The sequence below is a fragment of the Ammospiza nelsoni genome, chromosome 2 (assembly GCF_027579445.1).
Source record: "Ammospiza nelsoni isolate bAmmNel1 chromosome 2, bAmmNel1.pri, whole genome shotgun sequence".
Classification (NCBI taxonomy): Eukaryota; Metazoa; Chordata; class Aves; order Passeriformes; family Passerellidae; genus Ammospiza; species Ammospiza nelsoni.
The window spans coordinates 93,529,544-93,543,871 of NC_080634.1; the positions used below are offsets into that span (position 1 = coordinate 93,529,544).

At 35.8% G+C, this 14,328-nt stretch overlaps 1 protein-coding gene across 5 annotated transcripts in view; it reads right to left on the reverse strand.

Moving 5' to 3' along the window:
- Positions 1–200: 200 nt before the first annotated feature.
- Positions 201–14,328, reverse strand: part of TMCO3 (transmembrane and coiled-coil domains 3) — a 35,800-nt gene continuing 21,672 nt past the window's right edge. The window contains exons 10-13 of one of the 5 annotated variants that reach the window (XM_059493390.1): positions 11,245–11,395; positions 4,930–5,009; positions 4,251–4,400; positions 201–2,579 (exon numbers count right to left, since the gene is read on the reverse strand). In XM_059493390.1, coding sequence (XP_059349373.1) covers positions 2,466–2,579; positions 4,251–4,400; positions 4,930–5,009; positions 11,245–11,395 — 495 coding nt within the window. In that variant the 3' untranslated portion in view covers positions 201–2,465. Of the gene's footprint in view, positions 2,580–4,250; positions 4,401–4,929; positions 5,010–7,258; positions 8,163–11,244; positions 11,418–14,328 lie in introns of those variants that run through there. The other 4 variants (XR_009420502.1, XR_009420504.1, XR_009420505.1 and 1 more) reach the window with 4 other exon arrangements.

Genomic DNA, 14,328 nt, shown 5'->3' on the forward strand with positions numbered 1-14,328 from the left:
TTTGTGCTTCCAGCTGGGGGGAGAGGGGAAACAACTGACAGGGTAGTGGTGGTGAGAGCACTAAATTGGGGGATACCATTCCTAAACCATGACAAAGTTCATTTAGGAGAGGACTCAGAGAGATGAGGCAACCAGTAATGTATCTAGACGCTTGCTTTCCTTTTTTGAACATGGTACCACATGAGCTTTTCACCCAAATCTTTTAAAAGATATTAAGGAAAATATTTTATTTCTCTTAGGAGACACAAGCCATTGGTATTTCCTAGTCTCTTTCCTGACTTTTAAAGAGTTTTCTAGAGAACTACAACTACCCACAGCAATTTATTTAGATAAAAGTTTGACTCATAACAGTTGCAATACGTCATATAATTGCTTCAAGGGCTAACTAAGTGACATAATGGAAACCATACAGAGGTCTCTACCATGACCTGTCATACATTTTTCCCTGTCAAACAGGTGGCAAACTATGTGTGAAATAAGCATCTTTCAAAGCCAAAATGAAGCATTTAGGAGAGATGCTTGTATTTCACGCAGAAACACAGAGCTAGGTGAGTGGACAGAGTGGATAGGACAGTTAAGAAACAAATTATTTCAGTGAGGTACCTGGAAAAGAGTAAAAGGTCTGAGCTAGTAGACTGTTAAATGGAACCATAAAACCTGAACTGCTCCTCTATTTTGAATAAAAACATTGAAATATAGCAAAAAGTCAGTTGAGTTTCTTTTCTGTTATAGATTAATTTTATTTAAAAATATTTATAGAGCAGCTTTTTGTTCTGCATTTGTCTGTTTTGTGACAACTTTTGAAACCATTTAAGGGGAGGTGGATTTGCCATACATTCCTTCAATCTTTATAAAGCATTAGTGCATAGAGGGAAAGCCCCAAATCCAGTGAGCAAGAACTCAAATATGATGATCCCTACCCTGTCCCACCAGCACATACACACTCCAGAGTAATCCAAGTTTCATCTGGACAAGCCCAGCAGATGTCAGAGAAAACACAGAAGAAACTGAGGCTGCTACAGGGCAAAAAGGTACAGAGCACAAAGATCCATCCAAAGCTTTGTGTTGCTACTTGGAGGACAACTTTCATTTTAATTGACAATTTAAACCTCATAGCATGCATTTTTCTGACCATTTTGTGGGTATCAATGTTACTTCAGATGACACTGCAATACTGACCTGAAGTGTTAATGTATCTTAAATAGTATTGGTTTTAGCAGATGAACCTCAAGATGATTCTTAAATGCTTTGTCACAGAGTAGACTATAGCCTATGAGTAAGCTTTCTCTATGACACTTAAATAATGGGCTTTTACAAGACCTATCTCACTACATACAACATTTTAAAGAAAAACCACATTTAAGATTACATTCAAAACACAGTTTGCTAAAATATCATGGTATTTTAAAGAGACTAACAATTTATTCAACGTAAATGTAACTTAAAAGGTCATGGGGTTGCAAATACACATCCAGTCTGCCATTTCCAGTTTTCTGCAAGTTAATTTACTTAAAATAATTTCAAATCTAGAATAGTGTCAACTAAGATCCAACCTCCAAGGTTACAGAAGTACTATTTTTCCACATCTAATTGAAATTACACTTCCCAGTTTTACTACATTTACTTTTTATTTAAAAGAAAACACCCCTGTAAACCATTACTGTAGCAGCAGTTAGCAACAAGAATGGGTAACAACTGTCAGTCTGCAAACATAAATTATGCCCTTTCTTACTGTCAATTTTTAGTCAAATATGTAAATAAATACAAAAGCTAACACAAAATATACCACTATAAGAAAATACATTATATGCTGCAATTTGAAATAAAATATCATGCAGTACTGGCTGCATGAACTGGAATATGTAATTAACTGCTTGGAACTGTTTGCTAAACAGTTAAACCTTTTCTTTGTGCAGAGGATCACACTTTTATTAACCATCAGAAATTTGGTTCGTAGTTAATTTTATACTGCTATATTAAAATCATAAATGTGAAAATGACTTAAGTCATTTAGTGAAAGAAGATACCATAGGCACCATAATATATATATATATATATATATATATCTTTTTTTCCTTTTTGAACAAAATCTGGTGATGAACCAGCATTAACAGGATGAAAATTAAAAGGCACATTCAGGCAAAAAAATATTAAACAGAGTTTGCATGAGACTATATTTAAAAAAAATAATTTATGCTCTGAATAACAGATTGGATCAGAAACAAATGTTCTAGTAGATTCCAATCAGTCAAAGTAAATTTTGTAAAAGGTGTGCAATTCATATTATGCAATTATTTTTTAGTACTGAATTTTGTTTTAAGGTCAGTATAAGGCTTATAACCAAGTGCTTATTAAGAGGACTGACTACTCAACAGGTCTTGTTTTCTGAGTGCATAGAAATACAATGAGCAATGAAGATGTTTTCCTTGCAAGAGGACATATCCTTCAATTTGTGCAAATCTTGATCAAGTACTTGAGCGTCTTTCAGGTCTCGGAACACATTTCATAATTGCAGCTCTCCACAGGGCAGGGGCAAGTAAAAGGCTTAGAGTAGTCACACTCAGAATAAGAAGATAGACCTGCAAAAGGCAAATAAAAGCCATTACTTCTCTTGGTTACATGACAGTAGAAAGAAGTTTGAGGAGATTAGGCTCTTCTAGACTATGTTTTCAAGAGACTTCACCTGTCTTCCTAAGCAACTTTGTATATTGCTACAAAAGCAAACAATACATGTTCAAATAATCTAATTACCTGTTTACGTGGTGTGAAGATACAATTGCAAAAACATCATTATGAGCTTATAGAAAAACAATTGTTTTTATGTGAAGTGATCAATTTTGAAAATTCACTATTTGTTAAAAAGTCAAAGGCCAATTATCACTTTATTTAAAAAGCAAAACGAAAATCCTTAAACTAACAAACCAAACCAAAAAGACCCCCAACCAATCAAGCAAGTAAAAAACCTCACCACCACCACTCTAAACTATTCTGGATTAATGATATAATGGCAAAGTTCACTGCTAGCTCACTTATCAACAGAAAAAAGCAAACATAAATCCCTTTAAGTCATACCATACATCTTCTGAAAAGAAAAAGATCCTAACTACATAGTTTGAATAAGTCTTAGAAAACAGTGGCAGGAAGTAGTTTTGAGGTCTCAAGCAAAAGAATGAGTTTAGGAAATTTCAGAGGCATACAAACCTATACCTTAGATAATCATGTGAGAGCAGATAAAAATAAAAGTCTAAAAACTTCCAAGCTCAGTGGGTGGGCCCCTAAACTGGTTCTGTGATCACATACAGATATCTTGAAACTCTATGCAAACATGCAATATTTGTAACTCTTAATTATATGAAGGAGTGAACATGAAAGTGAATCACCTTTACCTACAAGTGAACAGCATTGTGTAAGTTTTTCACATGTGCTTTATTTGGAATTGGTTCCAACACTATTCAGTTCACTTGATCAATGAAAATGAAAAACTCGGAGCACCAGGAAAGCATGTTTTTGTGAGCAGAAGCACAGAGGATAAAGCAGCTAGTACTAGAAAGTGAGGTCAGTTCCTGTATCTCTATAGCCATAATTTACCTAATTTCATAAATCAGATTATCTTAACAAAAAAGTAACATTCTCACAGGTTCAGTATAAAACTTAGTTTAAGGCTTCTTTCCCAGGGGACTTTTTCATGACTACCAATAACATTGGTTATTTTTTTCTGTGGAGGATTTAAAATTAACAAGCTTTTCAGGTTAAAGTGTTTACAAGTGTATTTGCTTGTCTAAATGTTAAGGCAATTTTCACAATATCTGCTCTCCAGTTCTTATTTACTGGTATTTCCCTCTTCAAATCCTGTAGTCTCTCTGTATTGTACACTCCTATACCTCTTTCAATAGCTGTATCAAGATCTTAAAAGCAAAGGCTTCTCGGTCTTTATGACTTGGGTGCTATCTGCAACTGTAGACATAGTTAAGTTGTAAGTGAAAGAAGTTAAGGTAAAGCATTTATAACTAAGTTATTTAAAATACTAAGGTACAGTATGAAATAAGTGAGAACCAGCACTAAGAACCCTGTCAGGGACATACAAGTATCCATTTGTATGGGTTGATTCTACTTTTTTTAACAGTTTAACTTTTTTTAACAGAGGTGCCACAAAATTGGAGTGTGTTGGTGTTTTAAATACTGGGATTTTGTATTACAGTGTAAGTTATTCAGGTGCAAAAAATGAAGTTAATAACCACAGAACAGCTTACCTCCCGAGATATGATCCCTGCTCTGCGTGCTCTACTTCCCAGAACAAAAGAGAACTCACTGACTTGTGCCAGTCCTGCTGAGACAATCCACTTGATATATTGGCTGGTCTTTGGAAGAATCAAAGAAAGGACAAGCACTGCCAAGACAAACTTTAAAAACAGGGTTTTCTGAGTTACTGAGGGTTTGTTTTGTTTGTCTGTTTAAATAAAGAAGTGTAATAATTAAAACAGCATGATCTCTGTAAGATACACAGAATCAAATAGAATACTTTTGAACATAACATAATGGACTTCCAAGTGTGTCTTCTGTATTAATGTCAAAATAGACAAATGTACATTGCACAGTAAAAAGTAGCATCTTCTTTACTATAATAAAACACTTTTATTACTGTTATTAAAACACAGTTATTACTGTCACAAATCCCAGGCTGGAGAAATAGATCCTTTGCCATGTGCAATTTATAGTTAACATTAAATAATTTTCTTTTTAAATATCTGGAGAATATTATATCAAACTGTATTCTAATCAGTAAGATTCTTCCAAATATATATTTACAGTAATATTCTCTGTTATATCAAATGCTCAGTTCTTGCATAAATTGTCTTTAGGGCACGCAGCACAAAGATCACTTAGATTAATGAAGATTAAAATATTTTTTAAAAGAGTAAAAGAAAATACCTTCATTATGACGACAGACAATGTAAGGAATAGCAGGACTGTGAGTTCATATATTACAAAAGTGGGGAAAACATGAAGTCCTAGAAGGAAAGAAAACAGCATTGCACAGTTTGAGGCCAATATCTTACTATGGTAATTTTCTGGGTTAGTAATATATTTAATTGTAAGACTGTATTCTCAAAACAAATCAAACAAAAAGCCTTAACTCACCTACCAACCACTTGACCACTAAAGCCCTAACTATCTAGTAGATCACAAAATCATTTCCCACAATATCCAGCCCTTTCCTTTGGGGAGGTTTAGCACAGGCAATATTTCCAACTGAATTAAGCTCCACATGACTGATGCATGAGCACTTCAAATTCTAAAGCTTTCTGTCTTCCACACCAGTCAACAATACAAAATCTGAACTGCAAAACATATCTAATGAAAACTATAAAAATCCTGCAAGAAAATAATTCCATTGTTATGCACAGTCATTCTAACATTTTGCTGGTCATTTAACTTTTTTTTATGGTATCACAGTGGGAGGAACTATGACAGTGGGAGGAACATGATACTCAGTATGTGCATAGACTATAGCTACAACAGAAATCCAAAGTGTTTTCATTCTACGACCTTCACTTCCAAACTCTGGAAGTCACCTGAACTTGAAGAGTCACTTAGACTGGAATCAGGTAAGGCCATAAACCCTTGAGCATGGTCTAACAATTAAGGAATTATAGAAAAACCCATTACTATGATGTTGATGGGGTTTCTTTTGTTGGAGTGGATTGTCTTGGGGTTTTTTGCAATATTTGGTCATTTTAACTTGGCAATTATGTAAAGAAAAGTAACAAGATCCACAAAGAACTCAGAAACATAAAACTAAATCCTGCAAATTATAAACATAAGAAAAAGAACTATTTGTTGGAGAAGTCCTAGAGTCACTGAGGAATAATCTTACAACTAAGTCAATTTTATCTCCTGAAGTATGCAGAACTTCTGCAGGCAAACAGAACTGCGTATCTTTGGATGCCCATTCCTTTTTCATAAAAACCTTCTAAAAAGTGAAATCAAATAATGGTGATGCTCCTGACGAATTCTTAACAGTTGGCATTTCTCCAACCCAATTATTTCTGATGAAGGACAAAAATTTGCCTTTCTAAAGCATAAGGCATGTAAATCAATGCTGTAAATAACTTCTTATTTTAACATAGGACAAGGTTCCACTAATTTTCTCTCTCTGTAGTGCTGCAGATCAAGATGATCTGCAGAGAACCAAGAGTTCTCATCCCTTACAGTAACTTCACAGGGTTTTGTCTGCATGCATGTTCAACTGCCAATAGAAACCTTCTTCAATTACATCAGAGATCTTTACACAAGTGCCACCCAGTCAGCATGCACACACCCGGTTTTATTTCTTAATTTCCTTCCAACTACTGAAGTGCAAATGCAAAAGACTATCAAAGTAAGAGTAGAAACAGCAGAATAAGAGATGAAAACCACACCAAAAAAAGAAATCCACATATATGCACAGATGCATGTGGAAGTAGCTTCACTGCAATATCATGTGCACAGTGCTCCTTCACCTTTAGGCTGACCTCAGAAAATACATGAAAAGCAATCAGAGAAATACAGCTCATAGCAATGGCATGTTTGATAAGAGGGACAATTCTGCCAGATCTAGAACTGAAGGTTTCCAAGAGAGGCTATAAATAAAGCCTAGTGCTCTCATCACTAATATGTGTTCAGTTCTGGAGCACACAGGCAGTCTGAAGTCCATTTGAACAGCTGCCCAGTGTGGAGATTATTGCCATATTCCAAAGAGCTGAAGCACAAACTCCAGCAGATTTCTATACCAATTGCTTGGAGAACAGTGTCTCCAAGGTGAAAACAAGCCTAAACCTGTCACGTATGCTATTCTGAGCAGATGAATCAACATGCCAGAAACCAGACATTTTTTTGAAGGAAATAAATCCCATCATAAGATATTTTTATGGTCAGTACAGACCTTTGCCCCATTCCTAGATGAAAAGCCAGGATAAGGCCAGAAGCGCTATCAGACTTCTAAACAAGCACATGGCGCCTTCCCAACAACACAAACACATCAGAAAGATTAATTCCACAGGCAGAAGGTGCATGAAGATGGCAAGTTATTGCAATGGTTTTGATCAGACTTCGACTAAGCTCAGCAGTAATTCTGAAATCATTCTCTAACATGGAAGAAACACTTCAAATAATTCAAAAACTTCAGGAGTGTGATCAGCACATGTCAGATTGGCCAGTAGTCAACAGCTAGGGTAACATTTAGGTACACTTTTACAGAATTGGCCACAAGCTACCAGACCTTCAGCTCCAAGCAGCGTTCACAAAGAGCTGGAACAGAGGCCTTGGGGTGCATCACTGTCAAGCCAAAAAGCACAGCTCACTCACAGCAGTTGGTATGTATTCTGTGGACAATTACAGGCAAGACTTTGCACAATCTTTTAAAAAGTACTTTTTTCTTAACAAGTAAACTCCCTCTTTCCTCCATTAGGCAGATTATACCAATCTGATGGATAGCTTCTAAACAGCATGTGAAGATCCAGATGTCTTGACTACATCCTGGTTAGATCCAACACCAAAAAAGCAATCTTGAAGATCCTTGATGGCAAACAAGAGCACAAAAATCAGAACTCTGAGGGTAAAACTGGAGCCAGTAGAATTAATTCTGACACATCCTCAAGACAGGACATCACTCAGAAAAATCAAATTAGCTATGTATTGAGATGCTGTGTCTACTAAAAGACCTAAGATCATAGCCTGCAAATGCAATTAATACTACGGCCCTGGCTAGATCATTAAGCAGCAGAGGAGAAAACCAATCTTCTTAAATCTTTCTCCAAAGGGAAAAGTTCTTTTGATTCTATTGTCAGTTCTGAGAGCATGAAACCTCCAAGTTTCATTGTGCTCCATGCAGAAAAACAAAGCACTAGAGCTGGATGGATAAGGAGATGGATGGATGCATGCAGTTCCAGTTGGGATCCTCCTTTGATTTTCTCAGAATCAACAGAAGAGTAAAAAGGCTCATTAGACAATCCTTGTGTGCATTTTGCTCTGACAGTGGTGGTGCAGGCAGTGTCAGCATCTCCCATCTTCTGAAGAAAAAGACTGAGCTGTTAAAGGGTTTTCAGCACCTTGCATTCAAGGTCCAACACGGATCACAGGAGTTACTCGGAAGGGGAAATGTGCAACCCGGCAGGTGGCTACATCTGTACAGCACATTGAGAACATACAACTTGTCAGTCAGTGGAAGTAATCTGTTACCTCACCAGTGGCAGAGAAGGTCTTGATGCACAGTTTCAAATTCTACACTCAGTCAAACAGTCTATGAAAGATGCCTTCCATCTTTTCAAAAAGTAATCAAAACAAAATCAAACGATGTATGGGTAAAGATCTGTGCACTAGGTACAAAACAGAAATGAGGAGGAAAGTGCCCAAAATGTGGCCCTAAGGGATTGCTCATGATGTTCTCTCAAAACTATCAGTAAGGACAGAGACTAACAGAAACTCTTTAACCTCAGGAGGTGGCATAAAGAGTGCCAGGAACCTTGAAGAGCACCCAGAGGCCTAAATGAATGTACAGATAGAGAGCAACTCCAAGTGCAGCTGTTAATGCCTAACTGCAAAGGTGCATTACTCCCACAAATGCACCCAAGCGCAAATTTAAAGCAGCACCATTGCACAGGTCAAGGGCAGGTCCACTGCTATGGATATTACATGAACAAGTAATATTCAGCTCAACTTTAAGGCACCAGAAGGATTTCTCTAGTAAGAACAGAAAAGCAGGCATTTAAGACAAGCAAAACAGGAATGAACTTTTCCAAATGACACACTTACAGTCACTTTTCAATTAAGATAATTTTTTCCTTTTGTGCCTTTATTCTAAAGGGACCAGAAATGATACTACTGCACTGGTGTTCCTCCTGAGCTCAAGTGTTTCTGCTCTCTGTAAGGTGCTTGCTGCATATAGTAACAAACAACTTCTCTTTAGGCAGGGGGAAAGAATCTCTCCTTGTGGCTTGTACATAATTTCACACAGTAAATCTCTATATATTTATATATACATATAATTTGCATGTGTACATATATAAACAAAAAGCAAGCAAGAAGTCTTTAAAAAGAAATCTAGTAAGAAGAAAAATTAAGGAATATCTTTTGTTCTACTCAGGTTCTCTTTGCAACATCACATCACTGCTTTGAAAACCTACCTCCTTGCCACAGAATTTTCTGCTAAGCACAAAATTTAAAAGTAACTGAAAGTAAAGGGGGGAGCAGCAGCTAATTTTTATTTGGGGAGGAAGGGGATTTTGTTTGAGGGTGGCAGGTTTTTAGAGTTTAGGTCTTCTTTTTTTGTCAGTTTTGGAGGGTTTTTTGTTGTTGTTTGGTTGGTTTTTTTAAACAACTAAGCATTATCACATTTTGTCAGATGCCTATGATATAGCTCTTCTGATTTTTCTAGCTAATTTTCTTCAGGGGCAGGTATAGTACTCATTTTCTATAAAATCACACCAATTTGTTATGCAATTTTCTTTCCTCTCCTGCTTGCAATTATAATGGCAAAATTTGTTAAACATATTTTTTTAAAAATTCTGTAGCAGAATGACTAAAATAATTTCCTTAGAGCACAATATAGGCTGTATGGAGTGCTGCTAGTGTGCCAACTGAGGTCTTGCTATTTTCTTTTACTCTAGTAAAGTCTTATCTCTTGTCTTAATTTATGAAGCCGCAAGAGTGTGGGACAGTATTTTTGTTCAGTCCCTTGTAAAATTAACTTTGGGCTTATAATCACTTGTCATGTTTGTATTTCTGATAACACTATCCATTCCATCACCATCTTTACTGAAACACATAAACAACTTAGATCTGTAAGCATTTAGCAATTACTCATGCAAACTTGTCAGTTATATGGGCCCACGTTTCATCAGAGCTCATCACTTTCCTTCCATTATTAAAAAATAAGTTATTCAAATAAACACATCTATTACTAAGTAATCTGATTTATCACCAGAAACTATTATCATGGGCTGGATTAAAAAAATGAAAATAAAATTAAGACTGGCAAGCATAGCTATTTCATTTTTTTTTTGACAGCCACCAGTTTTAGCTCCTGTTATGAAACAATGAGTAGCAAACAGGTATATAAGGAAAAACATTAAAATTATGCTGATGATGGGACTTTACTGTTATCTGAATAAATATGTGGAGATAAAAAGAGCAATTAAAAACTTAAAGTAACAGCAGAAGAAAAACTAATGGTGGTTTGAAAAATCCAAGCCCAAACCCTAGGACTTTCTGGGTAAAACATGGGTTGAAGGAGGTTGGATTGGTGCACCAGGTCACATCCAACCCCCCTCTTGGACACTGCAATGTCCCCAGCATAGGGACATGCACCTCCTGTACAATCCACAGGGAACAGCTTTCCCAGGGCCTGTCTCCTCACCCACTGTAGCTGAGCACCTCAGTAACATGTTCCAGTTTCCTTCAGACAAAGGGTATTGGGGCATGCACAGACAGCTGGAGAATGCAGCAGTTCCAAAGGAGGTTACTGATTTACTGTAAGTATTCTGAGTTAACTCCTTTTGGATATCAAGCACAATGAGTTAGTCCCTTGTCTTATACCTCAGTGCTGCATTTCAGCTGGCATTCAAGTAGTGTCTGAGATCCAGCTTCTTTCAATTATTTTTTCCCTGCATTGAGAATATGTAGATCACACACTCCCAACTAAATTTCTAAAGAAACAAGCTATACAAAATTATGATATTATGACATTCTGCTTCTACAGAAAACCAAGTCGCAAAACTCTGAAATCTACTCTATCAATTGAGTCAAATAGTACTACAATTTTAGTATAAAACACATATACAGCTGCTGGAAAGACAAAAGAACATTTAAAAGAACCCCAACGAATCAACAACCAAACCAAGGCCTTTTAATCTTAATATATTTAGTTACATGTTTTAAATAGAGTGATTTCAGAATTAACATTGAAAAACTGACACTAAACCAATACTTAGAAGTACAACATTGAAATGGCTTCTGAAACTGCATGTTACATTTAGAAGCAGTAGCAAAGGCAAACCAATGTTGTGGTCAATTAACAGTATTGTAACAAAATAAAATATATCTCCTCTCCTCACATTACAGACACAATTTTTTTCTCCTCACCCACATCTTAAGCAATGTTTTTATATACTATATATATTGTATATATTTTATATAGTATAGATTTAACATTATTTAGTATTACATATAAGTATCAAATATTGTAAAGTAAGATTTCTTGGAAGTTACCTATAGATGCAAAGAAAATGATGGCAAGAAAGTCACGTATTGGTTCAATACAGCACATAATCTCCTCAGTAACCATGTGACCCTGAGAAGAGATCAGAGCTCCAGCTAAGAAGCATCCCAGCTCCATTGAAACATCCAACAGCTCTGTGATCTGTTAAGGAATAACAGAGAATCTACTGCTGAGTGACTTTATATACCATTTCACAGTGAAACTATAAAACTTTACATTATACCAAATGCTGGAAATTACTGTGTCTTTATGCAAGTTCAACAACAAACAGAATTCAGTGTGTGTATTTCAATGTTCTGCAGTATTGTATTTATACTGAAGACTCACAAATCTAGTTTCTCCCTTTGTGTTACCTTCTTTCCCACAAAAACAAAAATAAATTTCTTAATCTACACTGCAATGCTTTGTGTGATCCTTATGGACAGCATTTGATTTCACAAGTCAGAGAGAGCCTGTGACAGCTTTGGAGTCAGGATTACATAATACATTGAGGCTGTGAAATAAAGCAGTAAGAACAAGGTATTTTCCAGCTGTCAAACAAGGAAAAAAAAGAAAATCCAAGCTTATATTTGGGAGAAGAGTCTCAATCTAGCAGAAGTCCCTGGCATAAATTACATTTTATTATTATAAATTTGATTCAAATGTGCCTGTGTGTTTTACTGAATAAGGATTCATGTAAGTGTAACAAGTAAACTGCTGAAATGAAGCACAATGACTACTTGAAAGAATTCAGACTGCTTCATTCTTCTTTAATATTTTAATGCAGTACTAGAAGAAGAGATGAAACACGTAAAGAGACTAAACAAAACACTAAACAACTGCTTGAGGCAAAGCTTGGAACACAAAAAAAGCAAACTGCACCTCTAATGCATGGTATGGTATAAAGTATATTTTAAAATAATTACTTCAAAATCACACGGCTGAAGATGGTCATCTTGCTGAGAAAGGACAACATTACTAATATTAATAGAACATTTAAAACCAATGACTTACTTTTATTCTAATTTAGATTGAGGAAGAATGCACTATAGTACATTTATGGACACCATTCATTGTATCTTGAATGGTTCCACTCCTCCAGTGGAGGAGTGCAAAAGACACAATAAACGAGTCTCCACTCTCTGCATAAGATGGCACCTAAAAATAACCCCAACACCTTTGTGTACTGAAGTAATAATGTCTGAATGCTCATCACACAAGTGCATTTGTGATAACACTCTAATTTATTCCAAGATACTTGAGGTGATAAATTGGTTCTGTCAACTAATATAATTAGTTGCTGATCATGCAAAGCAAAGAAGGCAATGTAATTCTCATTTTAAAACAAAAGGATTTTCAGTGCTTTTTAGAACAATTTGAAATTGGAAGAGGGAAGAAGGCAATATATACATGAAGGACTTTAAAGTCACCAAGAGATGAATAAAATTAAGGAAACAGTTATGAATAGGAAACACTTAAGTTCTTCTCAATCTTATATTAGTTGTTTTAAAAGTCACAGCCTCTTTTGGATGATTAAGATCCAATACAGCCTATTCAAATAAAGTTGGAATTATTTTTACTACTCAGCTATAATCTTCCCATACTTAAGTGCTATCAATTGCAACAGAGCTCTACATCAAAATTTTTATAGCTAGTATTTTAAACATTCCCTTGGCCAGGATTAGGTTACCATAAAGGAAGACATGCAGCATATCTTGTACCAGAATTGCAAGATACTGCACTGTTGTGAGAATCCCTCTTCAAGCAAGGAGCAATTTGAGTGTGAAAGAAACATGTTTGTTCAGAAAGCATCAGACATAACTGGAGCAAACTGCATGTCTAACTGGGAATTTGTTCCCACAGCATAAAAACTGAATTACATTCCTTCAGTTTATGGCAAATCAAGTATAAGCTCAAGGGCCTGGTAAAAAAAATAGGCAAGTTTTACTGTTTCTTGTTTAGTCTCTGGGTACTACCCAACTTCAGCTCTACACAATCCATAGGTCACTCTACATACAGAAAAGTGTAAAGTCTATCAGAGAGCAAGAAAAGAACCAAAAATTCTATCATCTTCTTAGCACTCTCTCTTCTCCTCCAATTTGTTCTTCAGATTTTCAGAATCACCTAGGTTGGAAAAGACCTTTGAGATCATGAAGTCCAACCTTTTATATGTAGCTTTGTACAGAAATTCCTTTTACAATTCCCATCTTGGTCACCAGTTGTCCCACAGTATTATCTACAAGTGGACACATTTCCTCAACTAAACTGTAGCATCAGGGTTTATTATATATAATGTATGGGCACATGTGCACACACATACTGGAGAGGGCTTGTTTTACTGGCAGGAAGGCATTCACAGCAGAGCTTTTTACATAAGCAAAACCTGGAGAGTATTGAGCATGTAGTATTCCCTCTCTGCATCATTTCTAATGTTCAACCTTCACCAACAGGGCTTTAGCCATTAATAATCCCTGGGCTTTGCACTGTCCTCTTCTCAACTCCTATGTCACAGAAAGCTTTTTCAGTCAAAATTACATTAAAAACTCTGTCAATTCACACGTTTTTCTCAGCACAACTAAGCTTTGAGTTGTATTCAAGGGTCCCATTTTATTCCAATTCAGAAAGGACTGGTTTGCTTTCACTAGAATAATGGATTTTTATGTTCAAATGTTCCACCACATCAATAAATAAAGAAATATACATACTGCTATAACGTGTTCTGGGTGAATCTCAACCATCTGTTCAGCAGTTGTTTTGCTTATATTCTCCAATGATGTCTATCTTATAGCTACTCTTTCACCATCACAGAAGCTTAATGAATATGATAAGGCAGCAGTAAAATTAAATAAAATTTTGGTGGAAATTTCAGGCTTCAGTAACTTATATCTGCTCAAGAGCAAAGAGGGAATTTTAAGGTTGCATTTCAAGAAAGTGAAGCTGTAATGGAAATTGAAACAATTTTAAGTGAACCTTGTAAAAACTCTATCTCAACTGTTTTATGAAATAATTAACTAAAATATTTGAGATTACAGTTCTTCCTTAATCTTCCTTTAATTGATAGTAAAGAGTCCATAAGCAGTTTACTAGCCATTGAG